The sequence below is a fragment of the Hippocampus guttulatus genome, chromosome 16 (assembly GCF_054856545.1).
Source record: "Hippocampus guttulatus isolate MCC_2025c chromosome 16, RoL_Hgut_1.0, whole genome shotgun sequence".
Classification (NCBI taxonomy): domain Eukaryota; kingdom Metazoa; phylum Chordata; class Actinopteri; order Syngnathiformes; family Syngnathidae; genus Hippocampus; species Hippocampus guttulatus.
In genome coordinates, this window is record NC_141276.1 from 3455571 (window position 1) to 3483552 (window position 27982).

At 46.3% G+C, this 27982-nt stretch overlaps 1 protein-coding gene across 3 annotated transcripts; it reads left to right on the forward strand.

The window, feature by feature from the left end:
• The first annotated feature begins 638 nt into the window (after positions 1-638).
• LOC147192516 (trinucleotide repeat-containing gene 6A protein-like) lies at positions 639-27684 on the forward strand. 3 transcript variants are annotated; one of them, XM_086132428.1, is made up of 27 exons: positions 639-841; positions 1894-1943; positions 5916-6018; positions 9818-10099; positions 10816-10863; positions 11575-13614; positions 13752-13914; positions 14062-14528; positions 14756-14887; positions 15013-15174; positions 18024-18212; positions 18339-18502; positions 18599-18676; positions 19297-19455; positions 20272-20412; positions 20623-20742; positions 21205-21324; positions 21457-21549; positions 21625-21799; positions 21943-22083; positions 22270-22440; positions 22534-22677; positions 22772-22879; positions 23070-23300; positions 23443-23513; positions 23591-23730; positions 24018-27684. In XM_086132428.1, the coding sequence occupies exons 3-27, from the start codon at positions 5946-5948 to the stop codon at positions 24364-24366; spliced, it is 5961 nt and encodes a 1986-aa protein (XP_085988554.1). In that variant the 5' UTR covers positions 639-841; positions 1894-1943; positions 5916-5945; the 3' UTR covers positions 24367-27684. The 3 variants fall into 3 exon arrangements, with proteins under 3 accessions (XP_085988554.1, XP_085988553.1, XP_085988552.1); XM_086132426.1 differs by lacking the exon at positions 20272-20412 and having other exon boundaries at positions 641-841; XM_086132427.1 differs by lacking the exons at positions 10816-10863; positions 20272-20412 and having other exon boundaries at positions 640-841.
• Positions 27685-27982: the final 298 nt, after the last annotated feature.

Sequence of the window (27982 nt, forward strand, 5' to 3'; positions counted from 1 at the left end):
TGTTAAATTGTTGACCATCCATCCATTTATTTTCTGTACCAATTAACCCGAGAATCACAGAGTACAGTTCAGTTTGGGAAGGTGTGATGCAGCTTTTAAATCAAACCAATTTTTTTGTCATATCACTAACAAATAAACAGATTACTGGTAGATGAGATTAGATGAGGGGTTTGCATCAATATTGATGATTCAAGGATGTTTCGGTTTTAATGCGCAACAGTTCAATTCAATGGGATTGTGATGATTTGATACATATCTGGATGTATTTCTATCAGTTGTTTCGGTGGAGGTTGATGCATGTTCATGCTGGGGGGAGGGGGGAACTGGTTTCGTATCAGGAAAAATAAAGCAAAAGCAAAACTTGTTTTGAACGATGTCATTGTCGTTTTGTGAGTCACATCAGCTTAACTGCCCAAGTCATTTTTGAATGTTTTCGATGACATCAACCATTTTAAATAGCTGTAATACGTCTTACTTTTTAATTTCTCGACTCATCTAGTCGTATGTGGTTGTGTTCAGTGAGAGGAAGTGGAGTGTTTCCCCCACCGCGCTTCCCCTCCCCCAGTCACAAACGCGTTCAGCCGAGCAGGCCGCCGCCCCCATTCGCCCTCCCTCCCTTCGGAATCGTGCACGCGCACAGCGGCGAAAGCAAGCAGATCTGGAGCTAACTGCTAAATGCTAAAGGTTAGCTAGCAGCAGCAGCAGCGAGTTAAGAAGAAAATGGCGATCGTGCAGGACGAATGCCTCCCCTCGTAGATGCTGCAAACGCATTCAAGGAATTCTTTTTAGCCTTACAGTCGGCTTTCCTTTTCCACTCTGTTGCACTTTATTCTTCAATGAGGTGAGCCTTTTTATTCCACGGTTTTCTTTTTTTTGGACGGCCCTCGATGCCCGGCTATTGTAACCTTAGCCGGCGTCATCGACACTGGAGGGACTGGCGGAGATAAGTTCCGCCGCCGCTGTTGTTTTAGTTGGCCGAGCTGCGCTAACTCGCTAGTTAAGACGAACGGGTCGTTTTTAAGCAGTTTGCAGAGAAAATAGGACATGCATTTTCGCATTTCTAAAGGTACATCTGTTGGCCACGTACCATTTGCATTTATAGGTAAGATAGCTAGCATTAACTAGTTATAGTCATTGGTAACCTCAGCTTCTATAATGCGTTTTTTAAAATATAATTTCATCGATACTATTCATGCTCTCTCTTTTGAAATTCTTTCCAGGGCTAGCAAAGCCTGATGAAAGAAGACCCACCGTGCTAGTTTAGGTGTTGGTTTTCGTGACTTTTATTATAACACCCTCTGTCGGTAAAGGGGCGCCCATCAGCTGGTTCATACCCAGTAAACACGACCCTACATCGCCTTGCTTTTGCGCTTCGATGCTTGAGACTTTTATGAAGCGGGGCAGACGAGGTCACGGCACACGAAGGTTTTGCGCAGACTCGCGACAGGGCTTTTGTTAGTGTTGGTCGCGCAGGAAAAATACCAGCGGAGGCGAGAGGAGCCATGTTGGTTAAAGCCGTGAGTGGGCCAACAACTGAGGAGATAATGGCCGATCGGGACCCGAGCTGTAACTCTGACCTAAACGCTCTCTCGCGCTCTACCTTTCTCCGTCTGCACAAGGCAGACACACGCACACGCACGCACACTTCGCTGGACCCAGAAGACAGTGGCTTGCCTCCCTGTTGTGCAGAGCAACTTGTTTTCCAGCATATTTGTCATTGTTTACAGACTAATTGATAATAATTGCGGACACCGTTTGTTTGCAAGCATTTGTTGTTACATCACTCAAAGTCGAACACTAATTGCAAGCCAATAAAATCCTGTTGGTTGTGAAGAGATTCGTCACATGACATTTCGGGATGTTAACCTTGTCTGTGTTTCTTTTATTTTATAGATTCGGAATTGGAAGCTTTTGCCACCAAAGAAACTGAAGCATCTTAAGAGGTGTGTGAGTCCATATGAATGTCTAATTCACGCACACAGTATATCAATGTGGTCAGGGCCTTCCGTACTGGCCGAAACTAGATCAGAAGCACTTGTTTACGAGGGCCCAACCGTTTTTCGCAAGGTCATCAATCAAAGTGATGTTTGTCGATGAGAGAAGTCACAGACATACCCAACAATTACGTAGCTCTGTAGAGTCGGCATTTTAGCCTTCACACGCCTATAAATAACGATGGAAATGTGTTGTTTGCTATTGGATAAACGTGGGCAGAGTACGGCATCAGGATTCGATTGTTGTCCTGTTATCATTTCAAGAATTCCTCATAAAAAAGCCATGCAAGTGGCTCAACTGTCACTTTTTGCAAGTTTAATTTACGTTTGTAGCGATTTGCGTGTGCTAATATGGAGTGTGTGTGCGGCCGGTCGATGGGTAGCTGACGCTTATGCAAGCACACGCAGTTCCGTTTGAATTCAATTGGAGGGTCTGGTTTGGTCTCGGCCGCATTGTGCTGAGTAAGCTTTGCTGTTTTAAATCGCTCAATGAGAAGCCCACGGTCCTGATGTTTTGTGTGCGCGCAGATGCTTGTGTTGAGCTTATTGTCTCTGTACACTTTGTCCACACGCAGCCGCACAAAAGAGCTCGAAAAATGCAGCTCTTCCATCACCTGCATGTGCAATTTCCCGAACTGGATGTTTTTTATTTATATAAAAATAAAGAAACACACATTTCAAATGACATTGCAGAAAACACAAACATCATTCAGCTACTGGTTTGGTTTGTGACTTAAAAAAAATAGGCCGAGATCTTGATCATTGTTTTCCAATGTGAAAAAAATGTTTGAAAATGTTCTATTTTGATTCAACACAAAGGTAGTACGTCTGCTTTCATGGCGGATTTACAGAAATCTGAGAATATTAACGGTAGACAATAAATAAAAAAAACAAGGACTCTCAATGATTGATTATCAAAAAGAATTATTGATTATTGTCGATAAATCGTTGCGCCTCGAGAGCCAACTCTTTTCCAACCGAATTGGCAAAATTAGCGCGACCTGTATTGGCCCCGTAAGTCGCTGATGGAGACTGGTGAGAAAGCCATTGTGTCATCCATACAAAGCCTTCTCTGTCGGGCTGCTTGGATAGAAAAGGTAACTTACTTGATGCCTTTTAATTGAGTGATGGCTTGACTGAAAAGGGGGGTTCCAGTGTTAAGCCGCCATGAGAACATACTCATGCAAATCCATGCAAATTCTCTCGTGTGCTGCATGCAAATTAGCCACGCGACCATCCCCCGGCTTTTGTTCTTCCGACAGGGTGGGGGGGGGGGGACAACCTTATGTATTTCTAGGCAGCATTTGGTGTCTTTAGGTCATGTTTGGGTGCGCGTCTTGCATTTGGGTATGAGGTGTGAGGATTAATGCTTCCTGCGGGCTACAAATAGAATCAATACATGATTCCCTTTTTAACTCGGCGTCACCGAATGACTCGATACTATTCGCCAAAACGTACGCCTGCAATGTTTTATGACTGCTCTTGCGGCATCAGATGTCTGATTCCTACCCCCGTCATAAACCCAGAATAGTTTAGAATTGTATGCGCTATAATTAAAAGCTTTTGTCAGCAGGCGTTGTCCGCCACAAAGTGTCACTGCTTTCCCTGAAGTTATGATAATTTAATGGGGAAGAAAAAATCACAGAAGCATTTCCTAGTTGGTTGATTGTTGTTAAAGTCTCTGTAGATTGCTTCCGTTTGTTGGGGGGGGGCCCTTTGGTCGTCGGCGTGTCAGTCACAAGTAACGATTATTCAAAATGGCGCCCAGCTTATTGTCACATGTCGCCAATGCGTTTTTCTCCTCATCGTTATCACAGAATTTGATGGAAGTGATGTCTGCGCGCCACCTCGGCTTCATCTTTTCCAGCGTGTGCAGATTTGGTTTGTCTGTCGGCCATGAACGCGAAACGCAAACGCTTGTGACGAGGTGCTGCTGTACAAAGTATTGCCGCGGCCTTTTGTTTCCCCCCCTCGCTTGCCGTACCGTAAATGTGGGAAATGTTGTCATTTGAGTGCCGCTGGATGCCAGTTGGTATGCATGCTCGACAGACGGCGAACTCATCCTTTTTTTTTCTTTTGCACTCAATTCACCTGTAACACTTGTTAAGGGCCAATTATATTTATTAATTTGAAATTTAATTGGTCCTTGCTCCTCTGTTTACTCATCAGTGGAATCTTGAGAGGGCGACAAATGAGCGACAAACATCGGACAGATGTGGCAAATAATAAAAAGTTGGGTTTTTTTTTAATGTCACCAATTTAACACGAATATAAAAATAGATTATGGTGAATGTGCAAAAGTGGTCTTGCCCTTTTGCGACAGTGTCGGCCTTTGATTTTATTTTTTTTCTTTCTGCTGCACCCCATCGCCTTCATGCCTTTTTTTTCTCCAAATATGTGCTGAATAGTAGAGTAAGTTCTTCAGATATTTTCACGCATTTGAAACGGAACAGAGACCACGGTTCGTGAAAAGAAATTTTTGGAATGTGAATCCCGTTCATCAGTCTGGTGACGTGGCTCCTGGGCGTGTCGTAAATGGATGCTTCATGTTCGTAGTTACTTGAGATTTATTGAATTTTTTTTTGTCTTTATTCTAAGTGTCGACACTGTTGAATGAATTTAGAAATCATATTTGACAAAGATGTTTCCCCCGCCCCCTGAGGGTTTATAAAAAACACTTTGTCACGGTCATTTGTTAGATGCAGGTTGATAACTCGCTCTGGTTTGGTACCATCAATAATAGTTTTGTTTCCTGAGCGTCTGTCTCTGGAGTGAGATAACCAAAACCGTAAAACGCATTTCCAATCGCAGCTATGCGGATCTTGTATGCTTCGCGCTCCCTTTAGCGTGCCCGCCGATCCTTTATTCCGACTTGATTTTTTTTTTTGTTGTTGTTGCCACTCCTGGTGCTTGCTTTCCCCATGTCAGCTGTAGTTGTCAGGGGAGGGGGGGGATGGGCGATTGTCCGCCCATTCATAAACAGATGCTGCCTGTATTGGTGTGTGTTCTCTCCGGGAGGCTCCCACCATGCTCTGCTGTTGTTGTTGAACCCGCAACCATCTGCTGAAGTACTTGATGGTTGGGAAGGAGCCAGGCTAGGAAGAGCAGGTGAAGGTATAGCAACCCGAGTGCGGGCGTGGCAGCATTTACATTGATCAAATTTGTCATCATAATTCAGACATCGTTGCATTTGGTCCCACAGTAAAGTTGTTTCTGAAAAGAAAAACATGATCCAGTATCTCCATGCCAACCACTTGCTTTGGATTACGTAACCAAGCGAGAGAGAGAGAGAGAGAGAGAGCTCACTGGATAGTTAAGTGAATGTGACCTGATCTCGGCTGATTTTTTTTTTGTTCCACCAAGAATAACTGAATTAACGGCATGCTTTTGGACGTAATTGTCTCTATACACGATGAAGTCGATAAATAGCCACGCAGGACCACAGGCAGGATGAGCGAGTGCGCTAAAAATTTGTTTTGCATGCACAGTAACGCGCGCGGCTCCTGTTATCTCCAGTCGCACTTTAGAGTCTTACACAAATCGTGAATGAATGACCTTGCACGTTCTCACCTACTATTTGAATACAAGGAATTTATGAGCTCTTTCGTGTTATTGTGGCGTCTCGGCATTTTTGTACATTCGGTTATCTGAAGTCGAGGCCCTTTGTCGTAATCCTATTAATGGATTTAAACAAAAGCATCCAGGTTTTTTTTTTTCCTGCAGGCCACACGGTGTACCTGCAGATAACAGAGGAAATATAGTTTAAACTAATATGCATTTGGTAAAATGTGCGCTGTCAGCTAGGAGGCAAATGACACGCAAACAATGAAAAGGGCTTCCTAGGGCTGGGCAATCTCTCTCAAAAATATATTGGTATAAAATATTATAAAAAATAATTTTCCTCCTTAATGCCCTCCACAGGGAACCCACCCACAGAAGGACACACTGTGGATGGAAGAAAGCGAAAAAGGGGAGTGTGTGACAAAGGAGGAGGATAAGAGTAAAACAGGCCCTGGACGAAAAGGTAGAGAGACGAAACCAATGACATTGATCGCTTCAAATCATTGTACTGATATTTTAGAATAGGGCTGGGTGATAATTCAATAAGATTAGTCATGTCGGTTTGCACAGCATCAACGCCAACCGTTTCGTTACGTGGTGTAGAAGTCAAGAAATTCCCTGTCTATGATGTCATAGACACGCCTGCGTTAGCCTCTTCGACTTTCATGCTTAGCATCGCACCTGAGTCACTATCAGGTAGGTGAGGTTAAAAAAAAACGTTTTCTCATTAGGATTAGATTGAGAAAAGAAAAAAAATCTCGGACCGACTCCTAAGAAATCACCCAGTCCTGTTTTAGAACAATGGTTTGACAAATTAAGTTTGCTCTTCACTTGGCGCCGGCGTCTCCGTTGTAGTCGTTGTTGTTGCCGCCGTTGTCATGACCTGCGCAGAACTCGGCCGCCGTCGTTTCACGTTGCTTTAAATGCCAGAACACTGCAGCATTGTTTGGAGAAAGCGCTTAACTGTCGAGTGGGCTACCTCCAAAGGACGGTGTCACTATTGCAGTGGAAATATGAATGCAGAACGGCGCGGTGTTTTGCCAGCGGTGTACCTTTGCCCGGTGACGTCGTGCCGCTTTTCTGTTTCGATTGCTGTTCCACTTTCCACTGGCTCCTTTTTAGACGAGCCTTCTCGTGTTACTTACAACAATGGCGCGTGTGTGTTCGGGCAGAAAATTGTCAGTCTCTCCGTCTCGTACTTGGGAGTTGACCAGCGTGTTTCAGACACTGTGCCCTTTTCGTGTATTTATTGTGAGATGGTGCGGCCGACTTCTGCGTCAAATCTCATTAAATTAAAAAAAAATTGTACAGGTGAAAAAATACGAAGCCTTGAGAAGGGACCTCAAACGGAAGCGTATCTGCCCCCCCCCCTTCCAGGATGACCTACAGTATGTCAACCCATGTCTCGTTTGACACTGTTGAGGAAGTATTCATTTGAGAACGTTTAATGGTCATCCTGCCTTTGAAAAAAAAAAATCTCCCTTCATGAATACCTCTGACATTGTTCATCCAAATGATTTATGCAGCCATTCATTTGGAAGGCCTCTGAGTTGGTGCCGAACAAGGTTTCCAATCGATGACCCCCCCCTTGCAGGAGACGAAATAATTGCTCATGACTCATAAGCAAAACCACAACATAGCACATTTGCAGATTGCTCAGTGTCAGAAGCGTCAAACCCCTCCCAGCCTTAGAAATGTTATCTGCTCCTAACCACGCGCACTCACACACACGAACTTGTGACGTCAATGCTCGTCGCTTGACGGTCTTCGGCCTTTCAACTTGTGAAAAGTAAGATGGTGGCTTCAGGGGAAAAAAAAAAAAAGGCAGCCGTCCTACTGGTTAATAAGCCACTTGCACACTCGGAGAGGAACATCGCGGCCGCAGTGGCCCGTGCGATCATCTAGCCAAGACCAAAAAGCCTGCAGGAGTTGTTGTACGTTAAGAAATGTCGCCATGCCAACGGAGTTTTCCACCTAACAGCAGCTCGTGTGGCTCAAACTACGGGAGACATATTTCTTGTGTGTTCTTCACATGAAGTTAATTCACACTCTTAGTTGACTTCAAAGTAGGGATGCGCCCATTAGAAAAAATTAGAACGCTTTGACAGATGCTTTAATCACAAAAGTCGCTTCCTTCTCTCTGAACTTGAGGTGTCGCGCTGCGCCCGCTTTGTACCCATCTGAATTGTCACCTGAACCGTTTAGAAAAGGAATCTTTTGTTGTCACAATACACAGGGTGGGCGATAGATATCATCTACGTTGCGTTCACGATGTGCAGTTTGAAATCATGTCTCAAAAACTGACCTTTTTTTTCTTTTTTTAAAGGAGAGCGATGATACTTTGCATAAACTGCTCTTGTACGTTTGTTTTCCGTATATTTGTATGTGCTTGAATTAATACAATAAAACTGCGGGGAATACATCAGGAGGGAATGGTCACTTTCGGATTTTTACGGCGTCATACTGGTCACACAAGTGAGCTAATCCGAATAGTCCGTTTGTTGAAGGGTTGTCACGAGCGAATCGTTTTTTTTTTTCCGAATCCACGACTGAATTGTTTTCGTTGGCGAGCAGCGGCAACGTGCGATCGTCCCGCAGCAGCTATTTGGACAAGTAGCTGCGAAGGTAGCGTTGAACTCACACGGCACTCTCTTGAGCTGGTTGACCCCTTTTTGCTAACGTGTTCGAAGCTGCAGCTGCATTCCGCTCGCATTGGCCCTTTGTCACTCCCTTTTCCACATTCCATTTCTCTTCCCCTCCCCGCCTCCCTTACTTTGGTCTTTTTAATTGTTCCTGTTCTTTTGTGAACATTTTTCTCCCCCGTGTATCTTTGTCGGCCTCCTTCCCAACCTCTTCTGACTGTAAGACGATCGCAGCCTCCGCGGCGCCGCCAACTTTTGGGGGCCCGCGTGCAGGCTGTACTTGAAGGGAAGCTGCAGAAAATAATGCACTGTGATAACGATTTTAAGACCAGAGTGTTTTGTATGATGAGAGAGAAGCTGCTTTATGTCATATTTTCATCATCTTAATTTGCAAGTGACTGCTTGCCTGCGAGTCAAGATTCAGAGATGTAAACAACTGGATTCCGTGGAATGGACCCGGTGTTTAGCGTTGTGGTTCCAGTTGCGGAAGGCTGTACCGTACCGTCTTTTTCTTTATTCGGAGTGTGGCTGCAGAAATGATTCTTTTCTGTTTGTCTTCTGATTGATCAAGAAGTACGGCCAAGCGACCCGCGGAAGGAGAAATTCTCAAAGCTGGCCGCATGCCAAGGGCTTCAGATGTGTGAGCTGAGAGTAGCTAAAGATGGAGCAGACGTCAGTGTGCCTTGTCCGCGTGCCAGGGGTCTGTCTTATTGCTCAATTAAAAATAAAAATAAAAACATGTTTTTTTTCTTTCTTTTGCCTCGCAAACCGATGAAGACGCTTCAGTGCTGTAATAGCTCAATCAGACTTCAGTCGTGATTGAAGGCAATGACTGGAATTATTTCTCACTAACCTTTTAATGCATTTAAACTTCATTGCATCCGAACAGTTGCCCGTTGTCCACACACACACACACACACACACACACACACACACACACACACACACACACACACACACACACACACACGGGCTGGCTTGTTTGCCTCTTATATTGTCCAGCAAGCGTTAGCTTTTCGAAGTCAACGTTTATAAATAGACGTGTGTACCGCTGCAGTAGGCAGGAGGCGCGGAACCACTTTCTAACCTCTTTGAAAAAGGTCAGTAGAGTTGCGCGCACACACCGCACACTTGTAGCTGTCAAATACACGTGTCCGCTTTGACCGAAGGGTGCCTGTGTTCATACTTGTTGATTCATATTCTCCTTCTTTTTTGGTTGGCTAATGTCCTCCGGTTGACGTTTGGCAAATTTACAGGTGACACTTAAAGCGGTGTTCAGTGAAGGCTTTGATGTGAGGGTTGACACTTGCAGTGAGAATTGCAGTGATGCCTCAAGTCCAAGACGTTCCGTTCCGGGATGCTTGTGTGAATTTTCAAAACGGCCCCGCCCAGAGAAAATGAGTATCGGCAAGTGTCAACCGAAGTTAACCAGTTTAGTATTAGTCTGTTAAAACTTAAACCAGCGGTCACCAATGTGGTGCCCGCTGGCACCAGGTGACCTCCGAGGCCTATTTAGTACACCGTTGGCGTTTTATAAAAATAGTTCTCCAGCGATGATGACAGCGCATATACCTGACCCCCCCCCCCCCCCCCCCCTCTCTCAATTGTGTGTATCCTCAGGACGGGACCAAGTCCTGAATCCAATCAGCCTCCCCTGTCCCAAATCTACACAAACGCACATTCAGTGTTCATCAAGTCTCCAGCGATGCCAAGACGGCCTGATCAACCAGTCGCCCACTCTGAACAACCCGGCCTCTTCGCCCCAGACCCTTGAGGCCGTACCTGCTCAAGAAGTGCCCCTCTCCCTCGTCAACCTGGGAACCCGAGAAAACCAGTTCTCCAGCCAACCCGGGGAGGCCCTCAATCCCATCCAGGAGTTGCAGCCGCGCGCTGCCCTCACAGGTAAGCTTCAAGAAAATGTCATCTTGAAGACAAGGAGTTTGCCAACTGAGCTTCCACTGTATAATATCAGGCAAAATAATACAAATCCAAAAAATGTTGTGCTGCAAAGTGACATGCCAGGCTGTTCTTTATAAACTCGGAAATTGATTGGAAAAAAAAACAAAACAAAAGTTCAATGAATTTATCATGCTATGAAGCATCTTTATGTTTTGCCAAGTGAGTCGGGAGTAGAGCGCAACATTCCTTGCTGCTCTGGTAGTTTACAGCTTTGCTTTTTTTTTTTTTTTTTGCTTTTCTCACATCTAAACCACACCCCAAAAGCTGAGTCATGATAAGACAAGCGAAGCGTTCATATAGATTTTGAACAGCTTCTGAAGAAAGAAACATTGACCCACAGCTACATGGAACGTACGCACTTACTGCAACTAGTGGGAAGTTTGGCAAATATTGTATTCTAATACTCATACCTCGGTAATTATTTTGGTTGGGATCTGCAACTGGTATTGTCAGTTCTGCATTGAGCCGACTCTTCCCATCAATGCTCTTCTCTTCTCCTCTATTTGAGCCCTTTTGTTCTTTTGTTTACTTGTTCCTCATTCTGTTCTGTCACTCATCTTTGCATGCTCCATCTTCTGTTTTTTATTTTTATTTTTTTGTCCTCAGGTGAAGAGCTAACCGTTTGACAGTCTTTCCTCTCTCGCCCTCTCTCTTTCCAGGCATGGCTCCCATTCGGGATTCCGTCAGCCATTCCCCTAATCAAACAGGTGACTACACATTCCCTTTCTTCTTAATTCCATTTTCTTTCTTTGATTGCCTCTGCTCGCCAGTTGCCTTCGCTGACCTTGACTGCGGATGCATTTCTCTCATTGCATGTTAGAGAATGGTCATTATTAGAGGGAAAGGTGAATGCCTAAAAGAGATTAACTCAAAGTGTTTCTTTACAGTTGGTGAAGTCTTGACAAAATGCGTGCGTGTGTTACTCTCGCAGGTTTGCAGAAGTGAGAGCAGAATTACATTTTAGACATCCTCATTCAAATATTTCGGCTGATTTCTCAATGTTTGTGGATGAGATATTCGTTTTTCAAATTGAGTCTCTACTGAAATCTGTCACATGTTGTCCTTGAACATTTTTACCCCGATTACTCTCCCAACTAATTTTCATTTCCTCTTTATTGTTATTGCTCCCGCTGAGCCTTTTGCCGCTCTTCATTATGTAATTATAGCTGGTGCGTGCTTTTGGTTCTCACCAAAGTGACAGAATAGTGACGGACGAGTCTGTGCTGGCACCTGGCAGTGTTCTCAGGACATTCGCACAGGTGGCTTGTTGCAGGAAATAAAACTTTATTTCTGTTAAATAGCAGGCCATTTACAACCACGCCCACCATACTCCTTTTTTACAATCGGTTGAAGCAATGAGATAATGATTACGTCATCGAAACGCATCACACCTCGTGTTGGTGTTTGCTTCCCTCTAGGGCTGGAACACACCGGCTTGGACTCGCAATATGAGCCCTCTCCCTGGTCTTCTGGCTCTCCCTGCAGCGGTGACAGCAACTGGGGAAAGGTCCTAGTGGACGGAAGCACAGATCAAGCCAACAACCCTTCCTCCACTAATTCTTCTACCTGGGCCCCGTCATCATCTTCATTCTCTTGTTCCTCCTCCTCTTCCTCCTCCGGCTGTGGGTCGGGATCAGACCCGGAGTTGGCGACAGAATGCATGGATGCCGACTCGAGTCCGTCGACCGGCTCAGAGAATAACTTTGCCGCAATTGCTGTGACAGCCGGGATGATGTCAGCAAATGCTTCTTCCGCTGAGTCTTCTTCAACATTCGCTCCTCCTTCTGACATGATGGTTGGCGTTTCGATGAACGGAGACAGCAATGGCAATAGTCGTCAGGTTCACGGCGGAGGAATTGGAACGATCTGCGGTGCAAAAAATGGAAATAGCAACATGACCGGACACCCTCACTTCTCCGTGGCCGGGTCCAGCGGTATTGGCAGCAATAACACGGGTAACCACAACAAGCTTGTTAATAGCGGTAGCGTTTGGGGGACTCAGTCAGGCAACGCCATGATGGCTTCCGGCGAAAGCACCGCTTGCTCCATTGGAGGATTGACTCCAAATCCCACGACCCCAAATGCCAACCATGGTGCCTGGCCCCCAAATTCAGCCCTGAACCCAATGTCCCAGAGCCAACGGCCTCTTCAGCCTCAGGGGATGAATTCAAAATTGGGCGCAGCGCCCCAACAGGGCCCCTTGGTGGGATGGGGCGGCACGGCAGCTCCCGACAAAAGCAGTGTGACGGAAGACATGGAGGTGAATAATGGTACATCAAGCAGCAACGTGTTAGGAAGCGGCACCGGTGGAAACGGTGGCCCGCAGCCCGCCAACCTTAACACTGAATCCAACGGACCAAATAACACTATGACGATGAATACTACTACTTCTACTATTACTACTACTACTAACACAACAATGACCTCTATTCCGCCAAACTCTATGGCCTCGCCTCAACTGAGCGGGGAATGTTCCTGGGGCTCAATTGGAGGAGCAGGGAGTGGTGGTCGTCTGCTAGCCAGCGGAAACCCTTCATCTACCCCGCAGCACCCCCACGGAGAGACGGGGGGTACCGGAACCTTTGGTACGCCTTGGGATGCATCTGCCTACTCTGGAGATAAGGGTCCCCCAAATCCTGACACTGTGAACCCACCAAGCCCCGCCTTAATGCAGGCTGGGAATTCCCAAATGTCCGCTACTGCTGCTGTTAAGAGTAATAATAACCACCATAACGCTGGGGGTACACGCTGGGATCAGGGGCCTGTTAGTAACCCAAATGCGAGTCAGAGCAACAACCCCTGGGGTGTCAGTACAAATCAAACCCTAGACTCGACAGGACAAATGCCAGGGACTGTGAACCAAACTACAATGAGCTCTTCTTTCGGGATCCCTCGCCCTTGGGGAAGCAGCACATCTTCCTCCTCCTCCACCTCCTCCTCCTCCTCCACATCTAACAAGCTGTCAAACGGAGAGTGGGGAACACCCCATGGGAACAACCATTCGGCTGCTGAAAGTCATAAAGGAAGTGCTGCTAACAATGGCTGGAAGAGCCTGGAGGACGATGCCATGGGCATGGGAGGTGGAGGCACCGGTAGCGCAAGCCTGACAGGTGTCTCGGGAGGCTGGGGCCGCTCGGGAGGAAGCGAGGGAAGTGCCGAGAGCTCCGGAGGCCAGTCCAGCTCCGACCGAGAGAATGTCCTGTCAAAAAGTGGGAATCGAAGAAAAGTCAACAATCCGTCACCAATCGTATCATTTCAGAGTCGAACTGATGTAGACCCAAGGGTTCTATCGAATACAGGATGGGGACAAACACCCATACGGCAGAATACCGCCTGGGATGTGACTTCCACCAACAAGCAGCAACTGGCTTTCAGAGGAGATGAAAGAAAGCAACGTTCTGGCTGGGGAACGGCCTCACCCACACAGACGGCTCCACCCCACGCCACCGGAGGTCCAGGTATGCGTGAAAGTGTGGATAAGAATATGCGTGGCGTGTCGGTGGGGCGAGGGAGGAATGTATTGTGTGTGTGAAGGCAGCACCAAAGAATTACACACATTACATCCAATTGATTTATTTGCGTTTTATATCATCAGGTTGGGGTGATGGCCCAAGTTGTGGGGGCCCAGATGCAGGAAGCTCAGGTTGGGGTGAGCCAAGATCAACCTCTGGGTGGGATAACAAAGGCCCAGCAAGTGGAAGCGGCTGGGACAATGGATCCGGTTACAAAGGGGGCAACAACATCAGCAAAGATGACCGGTGAGTGACAATGAACTGTTTGAAATGATATGAACGGAAATTGTTGCAGCTTTTTTACGTCTTGACTGACTACTACAAGGGAATACTGGTTTTACCTCTTGTGCGCGGTCAAATATTCGTCCCAACACCTTCATTCACCCCTTACAGATCCAATACATGGACGAATGTGCCCAAACAGCAGCAGGGCTGGGGTTCCAGCAGTGGCAATGAGGATGAAGGCTGGGGTACCGCTGGAGACGGTTCCAGAGCGGTGTCCAACAACCACTGGGGAGATCCCCACAAAGGTGCCGGGTCAGTGGGTTGGGACAGCGACAGCGACCGATCGGGGTCTGGATGCTGGAGTGAGCCAGGGCGAACCAATACTAGCGGCAGTAACACCTGGGGAGGAAGTGGTGGGTCCAACACCCCAGACCAAAGTACTCAAAACCCAGGCTCCAACTGGGGGGACTCCAAACACAGCCTTCAGAATAAGAACCAGGGATGGGGGGAGCCAGTGAAAAACAACCAGGGTTCCCAAAACTGGGGCGACTCCAACTCTAAAAACTCCTACACTTCCAACGAGTGGGGAAAAGGTCCCGACTCAAACATGTCAAAGACCAACAACAAGCCTACAGGTAAATGAATAGGTTCATGTTTAGCTATGATATATACTTTTAATAATCTCGGCACAAATTAGAGCCCACTCCGGTGGGTGACGTGACTGCACAATGGTGATAACGTCCGATGGTTCAATGCCTTGCTCAAGGCCATCTTGGCACTAGTCACCCATGTGCCGTGTGTTTTTGAAGCTTTCATGAAGTGCAAGGACTTGAGTGATGGTTTGGGTTGATTCTATCATCAGGCTGGTTGGGAGGTCCCATGCCCACAGTGGGTCAAAAGAACGAAGCTTCAACTGGGTGGGAGGAGCCGTCTCCAGAATCCATTCGCCGACGGATGGAGATTGATGATGGAACCGCAGCTTGGGGAGATCCTGGTATGGGCGGCTGAATTAAAGTTTGATTTGAGGGAATCGTGCTGTTGATTGTCATCCTAAGCTGAAAAACTGGCAGGAGATTGATTCACTTTCAGCTCTCATTTTGATCTCCTTTCCCGCAATAGTGAAATACCACGGCGGGGCTGTCAACATGTGGAACAGAACCGGTCAGTCAGACCAGGACAGTATGGGCCCATCTTCTCAACACCAGTCGCACCCCTCGCATAGCTCGACACATCATTCTCAGCCCATGCAGCCTCATGGACAAGACAAAGGTGGAAGTTCAGGTAATTTCAATGAATGAAGAATACCTTGACTCAAATCCACTAAAATCTGAGGTTTGATCTTCCCTACAGTTTTAAGTCATAGTTTTTGCCCTTTTGGAGAACTTGTGTGCAGCACACGGAACATAGCTAATTTACATTTGTACTCTGATCCATATCATATCGGAAATCAAGGAATTCATTACATTAGAAGAAAAATGCATCCGCAATAATCCCAAATATGAACGTCAACTTGTTTGAGAGCAGCAGTTTCATCAGCCATGTGGAATTGGTTCGGGTTGGCAATGTCAAAGAATAAGCAAAAAACGTCCACTGCGACTTGCATTCAGAGTCTGGTTGAAGGCAATCTCAGGAATGGTGCCAAAAATAAAGTGCCTGTTTATATGTTGCAAAAGCAGGCTTTTTTCAGCGTATGGCTGCAGCATGAAATGAATGTCCCACAGATAAATGATACAGATTATAAATAGCTCTCTTTCTTCAAGCATATATCACGGGACATGTGATTAAAGCGTATTCAAGGTTGTGATTACGTGGACATTTTTCTCCTAGTTTCCGGCGACTGTCATTGTCATTTATTTTTAATATGACAGAGGAGGGAAAAAATCCCCACGCCCTCGTTTGTGATATTGGAAGAAAAACCCCAACTCATGGCTCACCTTCTATAGCAGTCTCTCTGTTTGTTTGGAACCAGGATATGTCTCATGTACTATAGATGCTAACATGAGTCTTCAAACTTGGGTGCAGTGTTGCGACATCATTTGTTTCATCTGAACTATGTAACTCAATTCCATCATTCCAAGTGCTCGCGGTGTTAGCTCTTAGATACTTTGTGCTTAGAATACAAGTATAGACAACGCTTAAATACAGAAGTGGGGAGGGAAAAGCTAGCTGTAAAATGAAGCTAATACGGACATGTTAGCACAAGCCTCGTCTGAAAGCCTGTAGTGATAGAAAGGTATGTCTCCATTTTAATAATTCACCCGTAAATTTCTTCCCGTTACAATGAGATTTACGTACAAAACACTCAAATCTATAGAAAACATCGCGAGTTGCTTGGGAAGCCTGGATGCTGCAAATATATATACAGCCATTGTCCTTGCGGCACATTTTTTTGTGAATGTGGCTGAGTCATCCCTTAGGAATGCTAAGAGCATCGTTCAATGCTCCACACCCAGCACCCCATTGCCCCCCCCCCTTTTTATTAGCCTCTCTTACGGCTTTTCTCTCTCGCTTTGCCAATTGCGCCTGCAATAGAAACCCAGGCTTTTGTTGGGGTTTAGAGACATGCAGTTGACGAGGTTGGCTTATGTGCAAATGGGAACGGTCTGTGTGAAAGAGCTGAGGAAAGTAAAGGGGAGGGGCTGTCAGGCCTATACAGGGACTCTGTCGAGTGAGCTAACTGGAGCAGCAGAAAGGGGATCGTGAGGAAGTTTGGGGCCGCCTTGGCAAGTACTATAAGAAGGAAACATGAATAGATTTTATGATGCATTTGTTAATAGGGGAGGGGGATTCAAAACAAAAACATATCTTAAATGCCATACTACGCCTTTGAACCATTTGCTACCGTTTTAAATGTGGCAGTCTGCCATATTTTATATGCTCAAACACATCGTGTCGAGCTTGCTTAGTGCTGTGGATAACATTTGCTTTGGTTACACTCAAATCAGGAGATGTGATCTTTTTCCAGGGAGCATTTCACTTCTGGAGGCCAATTTTAGCTTTATATAGTCCTTAAAGGGCCATACTAAATTTATGGGGATGAATAGAATTCAACAATTAAACAAATCAGATGGTATGAGCATTTGTGGGCGGCCCGGTAGTCCAGTGGTTAGCACGTCGGCTTCACAGTGCAGAGGTACCGGGTTCGATTCCAGCTCCGGCCTCCCTGTGTGGAGTTTGCATGTTCTCCCCGGGCCTGCGTGGGTTTTCTCCGGGTGCTCCGGTTTCCTCCCACATTCCAAAAACATGCATGGCAGGCTGATTGGATGCTCTAAATTGTCCCTAGGTGTGAGTGTGGGCGTGGATGGTTGTTCGTCTCTGTGTGCCCTGCGATTGGCTGGCAACTGATTCAGGGTGTCCCCCGCCTACTGCCCGGAGACGGCTGGGATAGGCTCCAGCACCCCCCGCGACCCTAGTGAGGATCAAGCGGTTCGGAAAATGGATGGATGGATGGATGAGCATTTGTGGGTTCAGTGTTGTAAGACTTTTTAATAGGCTCATCTGCGGTTTTATATCTAATTTTATCGCAGTTCGATGAAAATCGGCTTGCATTATATGGCTCATGTGCCCTAGGTTTCCCACCCCAGCTCTGGACTCTGAACAAAGAAATGATATCAGGTCGTGGGTACAACTTTCATTTTATTTGGAGCAGACATCTGTAAAGGTTGAGGGACGCAAGCAGCCCAAAATTTTGAAATGGCTTTGTAAATTTGGGGGTGTTTTTGCCTCGTGTGTGCATTGCAGTTGGTTGCCGATATCTTCGAGATGGTTATCTATCTTTGCATGCATTTCAAGAAGCCTTGCGCGAGTCCTTTTGTGCCAGCTTGTGTGCTTGCCTCGTTACATGCGGGACACTGGAGCCTCGGGCCACCCTGCGATCTGGCCTATTTTTACTGAGAGGTATCCTTGGCATCTCCCCAAACTCATCCAGTGGTGGAAGACGCAACCAGGGCTTGTGGGTCAACTGTAACACAAACCCTCATAAATGTAAACCATTAGCCTCACATTTGACAGCGGGACTTGGATGCAGTAAGCTGCGGGTCAGCAGGAATATTCTGGTGCTTGTTTTTGCGGGCTAAATGGCATACGAAATGTTCTGGATTTTGTCTGATGACCATGATGCTTTCTATTAGGTTGGGGTGAGCCTTATCCCCAGCAGAAGGAGTCCCCAACATGGGGTGAAGCCACCTCTGCTCCGCCGGTGACGGTGGACAACGGAACATCTGCCTGGGGGAAGCCAGTGGACACTCGCTCTAGCTGGAATGAACCCACCCGGGATAATAGAGAGCCTGCGTCTGGTTGGGGAAGTCGTCATAAATCAGGTTAGCGTAATAGCAAGCTCTCTGCGAATTGTTTCCGTATCTTCATTGAAAGTGCTTCCTTTTAAAAAAAATTCACGAGTTGAATCGTCACGGTTTTTCCCTGCCCTCCCCACGTTCGCCTCTTAGGTCTTGGTTCCAAACCAATGGACACCTGGCGCGGTGATGACTCGATGGGCAACAGTTGGGACCAGGAAGAAGAAGTCGAGATTGGCATGTGGACGAACAACCAACAGGACAACAGATCACATGAGCCAAACAACTGGAACTACAAGCAAAAGGGATCCTGCAAGGTTTGTTTCTACCAGGAAAGCAGTTTAAAATGTGCAAAGTTGTGACTCATTTGAGTTGCCGGAATGAATTCATGCACTGTTGTTTGTTGTTGTTAGATGAATAAACCGGTCAACAAACCAGACGAGCCGTGGATGAAAACGTTCATGAACCAGTTTAGCAACATGAACTTCGCTGTAAGTATTTGATCACGGGTGTTGCCAGTGCGGTTCTTTGTCATGTCACGAGTTACGTACAAACAAAAACACTTACTTAATGATGTGCAAAGACTTGCCGTCATGAAAGTGCACCTCATGCCAAACACTCGACTTTTTGTTTTGCATTTCAAGCTGTTGCAAAAGTGATTCCTAATAAGGACCAACAGGCACCAGAAAGAGCCTCACCCGTACAAAGGCCGACATAACCGCACATAACGACGGTCCGATTTCCATGTGCCAGCAATTGCCTTTGTATGAGCCTCCAAAGTGCAGTCAGGGCACGTTATTTTTTTTTTATTTTTTTTTTTCTTTTTTTGGGTGGGGGTCGGTCGTCGAACCAGTGCCAAATTATGCTAAGTGTCTCATTAATTGATGCCCACCAGTGACACAAAGTCTTTTTTTTCGGTGGCACTTGGTGTAAAAAGTTTTAAAAAACAACGGTCAACTCAAGTACAACTTTATTGTCAAATGTGCAGCATGTGCAACATACAGCACAGATGAAATTTCAGATCGAGCCAATGTGTTTTTGTTTTGGACCCGTCTTAATTCTTTAATCACTCAAATGAATTCCCCTTTTCTTGTGATTCTCCTTTTTATAGCGAGACTCTCCTGACGATACCTTGAAAACCGTCGCAGGCATGGTGCAAGACAAGCGTATAGACGCAATGGATTTTAGTGGAGTCATGGGGAAGAATCCTGGGTCTCAACACCAGCTACCCAAAGACTCCCCCATGGATCGCAGCTCTTACTATGACAAGGTAATCCCGGAAAACCTCCACCGTTAAAACATGAGTATAAAATTCCCTCCCTGGGACACAAACAATTCAAACTATGTGTATTGTAATATACGTTGCCGTATTGTACATTAACTATTGATGAAGAATAGAGCAGACATCAATTTTCTAGACATCTACCCAAGAAAATATCTGTTGATGCTTGATAAAATAACTTGGTATCACTACCGGCAGCCCAATAAAGTAGCACCAAGCACCTTACGGGGTAATAGTGTGCCATGTTTCATGATCAAAATACACACCGAGGTTTCTTGAATTGTTGTAAAGATGAGGCGCAAAACACATTTCCTGATTCCAGCAATCTGCCGCTGGTTATAGTCCAGTACATGAGTGTGCTTGTCCTCTGACTGTCGTGCTGCGCCCCACGGTGGCCATTTCAATACATTACACTTTACTCATACTTGAAATTTCATTTCATGTACTTTCTATTTGCATTGTGTTTGCACTTGCAACGAGAACAGCCTGCGTCCATCATTTTTCAATCATTAATGAAAGCAATAAATGTCTGATGATTATAGCCGGTAACAGACCTCAGTGGACGGCATGGTTAATGTGCCTGCCAGTTGTGTTTTTTTTTTTTTTTTTTTTGGTCTTGGCTTCGCTGCTCTTCATTTGCTCTTTCACCCTTTCCCCAAAGATATATCCCTCTTTGCTACACTGGCACCACCTCACACTTCCTTTTGCTCTTTGCCGTCAAATTAACCCCACTCTTGTCTGTCTGCGTGTGGCTGGCACTGTGCTTGCGACCCATCTGCTGTGTGCCCGGCCTTGCTTCCGCAGCTGCCCATTCCCCCCTCTGCTTCAGATGAGCACTGCTCCGGTCAAAGCATGAGCTTGCCCCCTCTCGCTTCCACTCAGCCTATCCTATGTCACGACTCTGGGCCGTCTGCTGCTCACTCTAGTCCTGGCGTCTCTCGGCAGGTGAGTGCGCAAGCGTCACCAGGTTGTTGTATCTCCGCTTTCTAACCAAGGCTCTCCTGTTAACGAGAGGTTCTTTTCATTTATGAGTTGGGCTCCATGATTAATGTTCAGTTATTTGTTTGTTATCAAAATGCAAACTATCATTGAAAGCGCTTGTTTGACGATGAAGACAACGCGCATTTGTTTTCTTTGTCTTGTCTCTTTCCCTAGAATGTAAACCCAATGATGGGTGGCAGCAGCTTAGCACAGGGCCGCGGTGGTCTCAACTCGACTCAACTCCCTCATCACAACTTCCGTAACCAAGTGCCTCCTCCCATCATGCCCTCTCAGGTAGCGTGCCCACCCGCAAACCAAATTGATGATTTCTTTACACCAGAGGTGTCTTAAGTCCGGTCCTCGAGGGCTGCTCTGATGCATGTTTTCGATGTCTCCCTCCTTCGATACATCCGATTCAAATGATCAGCTCATCAGCAAGCTCCGTCGAAGCCTGATAAGCAAAGCGTAGACTATGCCTGTTACGGAAGTGCACGAGTAAAGTAAATAAACGGGGTCATCGTTGCTGACGGCCTATCCACGCTCTCCCTCTTTGGAATCCCGCTCATGTCCCGTCTTTGTATCATTAGAATGTAGCTACAATCAAGCTTGACAATGAAGCCATGTTGTTTGTGGTCATAAATTGTAAAGTCACCTCAAGATCTTGAAGAGCCAGTCGCCGACTTCAGCCCCCCCCCCCCCCCCCCCAAAAAAAAACATGGATAGGTTCATAGAAACGTTTCTCACCTTGTTTTTCAGGTCCCTCCACCCTTATTAAAATACCCAGGTGGGAATGGAGCCCTGAATCCACTCTTAGGCCCTCAGCAGGTGGCTATGCTTAACCAGCTCTCCCAACTCAACCAGCTGACCCAGCTCCAGGTAAAGTGCCACAAACATTCAAATTAACAACCACGGTTGAACATTTTATTTGCTACATGCTATCCCACAAACAGACTCACTTCATGAGCTACAAGTTTACAATTGTTTTCTCTTTCAATTTTCCATTGGCAGCGTCTTATCCTACTCCAGCAGCAGCAGCAGCAACAACAGCAACAGAAGGCTCAGAGCCAGCGAGTGATGCCTGTGGGACGACCACCTGAGCCGGTTTGTTTGCGCATCAATGTATCCATCAGAGTCTTGCGTCTCTGATTTTGTAACATCGTGCCCTGCTGTCTTTAGACGCGTCCGATTGGTTCATCTCCATCCATGATGCAACCACCGCGTCACCTGGACGCTTCTTTGCTAAAGCAGTCGCCGGCCCTCAAACCATACCTGGACAGCTACTTGCCCCACAATAGCCCCGAGATGCAGAAGGATGCTTCCACTCTTGGATCCTTCAGCAACTTCCCTTTAAGTACGTTCAACATTAACACACCGTTTCAAAAAATGTCACGTAGACAGCTGCCTAGACTGCATGTAGGAATGATCAGTTGTATACTGTGTGAATTGCTTCATGACAGCAGAATCTTAATGTACTTCCCCTGTTCTTTCCGTCAGGCTTGAACTCTAACCTGAATGTATCCTTGGACATGGGCGTTGGTACTAACGCTGGCGGAGCTTTAGGCTACAAAGAACCGGCCCAGTCCAGACTGAAGAAACTGTGGGTTGCTGACCCTCTGGAGCAGAACAGCAAATCTGGTACGCTTGACGGGAAACTTTTGTCGGTCATCGTGAAAATTCTGATGTCATTATTTGACTCCTTGTGGAAGGCGGAGCAAGTTTGCTTTCTCAACGTGCTGGCATCGAAAGCAAACTCAGTTGAAAACCATTTTCCGGCTCTTTTACGTCATTAACATGTCTCTTGTTTCTGTGTCTGTCCCACAGGTGCTATTTCGTCAGGACTGCGTCTGGAGGACTCTCCCTTTTATGACTTCCTGTCCCCCGGCCCATCGCCCCTGAGTCCTCCCGGCCAATCAATGGGCTCAGTGGGTGACGGCTGGCCGTCCCGTGCCAATTCCCCCCCGCCCCATGGAAACACTGTCACCTGGCCCCCAGGTATGCCAGCGTTGATATTCATTGACGCTCACCATCATTTATTTTTATTTATTATTTGCTTGGAAAGCAGCTAATGGCTGTGTCTGTGTGTAGAGTTCCGACCTGGCGAACCTTGGAAAGGTTACCCCCCCAACATTGATCCTGAAACTGACCCATATGTGACCCCCGGTAGTGTCATTAATAACCTCTCCATCAACACCGTCCGTGACACAGACCACCTCAGGGACAGGAGCAATGGTACGCCATGTTCGTGGTGAACACAAATTTTGAGTGAGCGACGCTCGAATCGGATGAAGAATGAAACTCATTCCGCCGTTCTCCGTTTGCGCAGGGCCATCCTCATCACTGAACACCACGATGCCTTCGAACAGTGCCTGGTCATCCATTCGTGCCTCCAGCCACAGCGGTTCCCTCACCAGTACAGCACAAAGCACTTCAGGTTAGCATTTTTCAAAAGAAAAAAAAATCATTTTAAGCTGTTCTAGACTCATTCTTCAGTGGAGAATAATGGAAAGATGAATGGAATTTTTCAAATTGCACGGGAGTGTGGATCAGATGCTCCGGCAGGCCAACCCCGTTCGTTCCTTGTCCGTGAGGTAAAAGTGGTTTGTGTTCCCGTGTCCATGCAGCCAGACCCAGTGAGTCAAAATGGTCTCCCGGCGTTGGTTCGGTATCAAACTCCTCTCTTGCCCATGAGCTGTGGAAGGTCCCCCTGCCTCCCAAGACGCTGTCCGTGGCGGCCCCCTGCAGACCTCCGCCTGGCCTCACCGGTCAAAAGCCCAGCTCGGTCTCCTCCGGCTGGGATGGCTCGGCCCTGAGGCTGGGTGGGTGGGGCTCCGCTGACTCCCCATTTGCACCTGGTGAGACATACAGAACTGTGATATACATACTGTATATATATATATATTTTTTTCTTTTTTTGCTTGAAACTAGTATAAAGCTTCTTAGTTTTCACATTTTGACCATCGTATGGCTGAAATGGTACATCGCGTTTGCCATCAGGTTCCGGTTGGGGTGACGGCAGCAGCTCAGGGAGAACCGAATGGCTCGTTCTAAAAAACCTCACGCCTCAGGTTTGCACACAAAACAAATCCCGTGTCCAGCGTCCGCTTGCTTTGTGTCATGAACTGTCGGTCCAACGGTCCCGCAGATTGACGGCTCTACGTTGAGGACTCTGTGTATGCAGCATGGCCCTCTGATCACATTCCACCTCAATCTGCCGCATGGTAACGCTGTGGTGTGCTACAATTCCAAGGATGAGGCTGCCAAGGCGCAGAAGAGCCTGCACATGTAAGGGACATTTGCATTTGTCATTTCTCCACTGCAATATATCACGACGAACCCTGTTAGGTCACTCTCATCGAGAGACCCAAATGCGATTGCCGAGACGCACGCCAACCAGTCAACACACTCCCCCTTTTGCACGCCATAAAATGTTTGTCGTCAACATGTGAGCTCCAACCTGGTTCACGCATGTGAGCTCTTCTGTTGTTGCGGGGTGGCCTCAGTCTCCCACCCCTTCAACAGAAGCGTGCACACACACAGACCCTCGCACTCACTTTGCTTTTGTTGTGCAGGTGCGTTTTGGGGAACACGACTATTCTGGCCAAGTTCGCTGGCAAGGAGGAAATCAGCGGATTCTTTGCACAAGGGCAGTCATTGGCCACTCCTTCCTCGGGCTGGCAGGCCGTTGGCTCGTCTCAGAGCAGAATGGATCAATCCCACCCTTTTCCCAGCCGCGCCGCCGAGCCCAGCCAATGGAACGGCGGCGATCTCCACGGCTCCTCCCTCTGGGGCGGGCCCAGTTATTCCAGTAGCCTGTGGGGGAGCCCCAGCGGCACAGAGTCGGGAAGGATCGGCAGCCCGTCTCCAATCAGCTCCTTCCTCCCGGTGGATCACCTGGCGGGCGCCGGGGACTCCATGTGAGCGGGCGTCGGCAAGGGTCAGTGCTCAATTGTCAATAATTCGAATGAAAGCAAAGGAAGTGACACCACTCGCTTACAACAAGATGTTCAACAAAACGGGGTCTCCCCCTGTGGAAAATAAGTTACGTTTCTCTCTCTGCACATATGTCCACTTTGTTTTAGCCCAAAAACATATCAGTCGGAATACTTGAATCCTGCAGGCCAATTCTATAATGTGAATGAATGGATATTTGCTTCCAGGTAGTGCTCTTTCACACCGAAAAAAAAGCTTCAATCGAGCTCATTATTTTATCATATATACAGTATATATATATATATATATATATATATATTGTATATATACAGTTTCATTCGTCATGTTTATTTGAATTCCAGTTCTATTTGTTTTCTTTTTTTTTTCTTTTGCTGACAATGTTGGAGTAAGAGCTTTTTAAACTTTGCACTGAATGTGGGTTTTTTTTCTCAGTATATATTTAATCTGCAATATAGAGGGAGCAGCCAGTTTTTCCAGTGTAGCTGTTTACTCATTGAGGTCCTTACCATGTATGCGTGGCTGTATCGTGTGCGCGTGTGTGCGTGTGTGCGTATTTGCGCGCGCTCCTTTCTTGCCTTGGCACGCCTACCTTACTGCGTTGTCGTGGAGTTCAAGATCAATAGAGAAGTTCAGCAAGAAGAGAAGCTCATTTGGGTATCGTTCAAAAAGAGGAGAAGAAAAAAAAAAGGTATTGCACCGATGGTTGTTGGAAACGGAAAGAACGTTGAGCTCTGCAGTGCAAAGGACTGTAGCCGCAGCTGGGACTAGCAAGCCCCAGCCACCCTAATGTAGGGGCCTATCTAGCAAGCCCTCCCTCGAGCCCCCGAGCGGGCAAGGGTGGGAACAGCACTTTCAGAATAGGCTTTCAATATTTTGGAGGTGCCACACTGCAACCTCTTGTTTACAAGACTTAGGAGGCGGAACGTGTGTTCATCCTTCATTTTAAAGAGGAGATGGAGTAAAATAGAAAATGCTCATAAAAAAATATATATATACTGTATATGTATAAAAAATGCGGAAAAAAAATCTAAAACATTTATAAAATATTAAAAAAATAATAATTTTAAAAAATCACCAAAAAAAAACAATCTTATCGAGGATGAAGACGATGCTTTTGTAACTCTGGGAATTCGGATCAGTGTTTTTTGGCCATGGTGTTGGTTATTTGAATTATTCCTTTTTGTCTGCTAAATAACCAGCAATGGTTCTCAGGAAATTAAGCCAGTTTTCCCCCCCTTATAGTTGATTTAAAAATAAAAAAAACGACTACTCCTCCTTGTAGGAAAGGAAAATCCAACTTCTAGCACTGAAAACTATGTATAATATGGTCTGTAAGTTTCTTTTCTCTGCCAAATAACTGCTTTAAGCTGGAGAAGCTCAACACACTGCTTTCAATATGCTGTCTTGTAAGGGTGGGGGGGGGGGGGTCCAAGTGTGTGCGTGAAAGAGAGAGAAAATGTTTGCGTGCGCGTGTCTCCTCTGTGCTACCCCGTGTTAAAATCAACAGTGTGTGTGGCGGGGGGGGGGGCAAATGTATAAACCAAGAGAAAGGCAAAACTGTTTCTATGCATACTGTAGCTTCTCACGGCCTACTGAGTTTTATTTTTCTCCCCCTACTTTCACATCTGATAAGTTTCATTCAGTACGACATTTTAAACGACACATTTAGCTCTCATTGCCACAAAGTGTTTTTTCTTTTTTGAAAGAAAAAAATGGAAAGAAGCGACTTTTTTTTATTTTATTTTTTTAAATAACACTGAAGCAAAAGTCGTCCACATTTCATTGCCTTGATCCCAATTGTGTCCACAGATGCAACAAGTCAAGTGGCTCCTACCTGTTTACAAACGGAATATGATTGTATTGTTCTGCTGGGAAGGGAGGGAGGGAGGGGCGTATTATCTGATCAATAATGGATGATTGTGAGTCCTTGTTAAATCAATGTTCCATCTTAGTTGTCATTGTGTAGCTCCCATGTTTGGGAATGGGGGGGGGGGGCTTTAAAAAAAGCTTCCGAATGCTTGAGCGTTAGCGAAGCCATGGACCTTAAACTCTTCAGTGTGTGTGTGTGTGTGTGTGTGAGAGTGTGTGGCCCCTCTGCCACTACAGGTTTATATTTGACAAGTATGACACGTCAGCGTTATTGTTTGAGGCGAGCAGCGACTATTTAACAATGAGTATGAGCCACAAATGTGTACATGTGTTTGTGTGGGTGTGTGCGCGCATGGCAGTATCGAACTGCTCTACCAAATAATTCAATCAAACAAAATATTAGTTTACTTAATTCCATGTGTTTGTGTTGCTTAAACTTTTTTGTGGGTCTTGTTCAACACATTTTATCAAGAGGAACATCTGAACTTTTTTTTTTTTTTTTTTTTTTGTGATTAACTGACGTGTTGAAGTGAGGAGCCTTGGATTTTGCACTTGGTGGATTGTGACGGGACGCGTGAGTTCCGAGCAAAGCCTTTTGGAAGGAACCATCGGTTGGAAGCTGCAGAGAGCTGGTATTGATGGCGGTGTACTTTGTCGAAAATGTCTTTGGTTCGTGTGTGTCCTGTTTTAGTGACAGGATCAGGTGTGTGCGTGTGCGTGTGAATGGAGAAGATGGTGCTCTGTCGGAAGCAGCAAGTCGTCTGTTTCCTCGGTAACTTTCCTGTTCGAACTGTCTGCTGAAACGCTGGCATGGATTTGCATTCGGCCACTTTGTTGTTGTCCAATGAAATGCGTTCATCTCAAGTTGTCAACATGTTGAGTTTTGGAGTTCCAAGGAAGCAAGGAAAAGTCTTACCAAAATCTCCTAATTGTTCGGTGGGGGAGAAAATCATTTTAATTGTAGCCGCTAGTTTATATCCAAATACATCAACATTTGGATAAGCAATATTGAGTTACTTTTTTAAGATTGAGGAATATATTAATACGATCAGTGGATGAGTGAAGGCAATTTAAGCTAATTTGTGACCCCCCTTACGTGTGTATGAAAGTGGCGGTCCGTCGTACTAGTGCCCAAATAGCAGCTGTCAGTTTGAAAAAGGTCGGTGACCCCCTTTTTGCAGCCACACAATGCATGCACGTTATATCGATATTGTGGCCATAAAAGATTGAAAATCCTTTTTGTGGTGACCGAATCGCCATTTTTTTTTCTTTCTGCTGAGATTAAAAGCGAATCAAATATTAGGACGCGGATGTTTTTCATTGGACAGTTGAACACACTGCTCATGTTTAATTTCATGTTGGCGTACTGTAGTGAACGGCAAGTTGTCATGGCAACAGATGGTCAGGGAAGGCTGGTCGGGGGGCGGGGGGGGGGGGGGGGGAGCTGTCTTGGCTGTCGTCTTCTGGCTTAAACACCTTGACCGATTCTTGATCGGCTTGCTTGAGCTCCCTCCCACTTGCCATTCTTTCTCACCACTGATCAAGCGTCAGTTTGTCCTCCAATCATTTTAGCTGCAGACCCAGACGAACTACATCATCAAAGATGATCTTTCAGTCGTGGCGTGGCGTTCTCTCTCTTCTCTTTCCAGTTCTGCCAGCCTCTTAGTTTTCAGTTTCTCCTGCTTGGCCTTCTGAGACTTTTGGCTAAACTTTC

What these genes read in the sequence shown, in the direction of transcription:
- LOC147192516 (XM_086132428.1), top strand. Translation starts at nt 5,946, where the DNA reads ATGGAAGAAAGCGAAAAAGGGGAGTGTGTGACAAAGGAGGAGGATAAG. An exon ending in AACATCAGCAAAGATGACCG is followed by an intron (nt 13,915 to 14,061) that starts GTGAGTGACAAT and finishes CACCCCTTACAG; the next exon opens with ATCCAATACATGGACGAATG. An exon ending in TGGGACGACCACCTGAGCCG is followed by an intron (nt 21,550 to 21,624) that starts GTTTGTTTGCGC and finishes TGCTGTCTTTAG; the next exon opens with ACGCGTCCGATTGGTTCATC.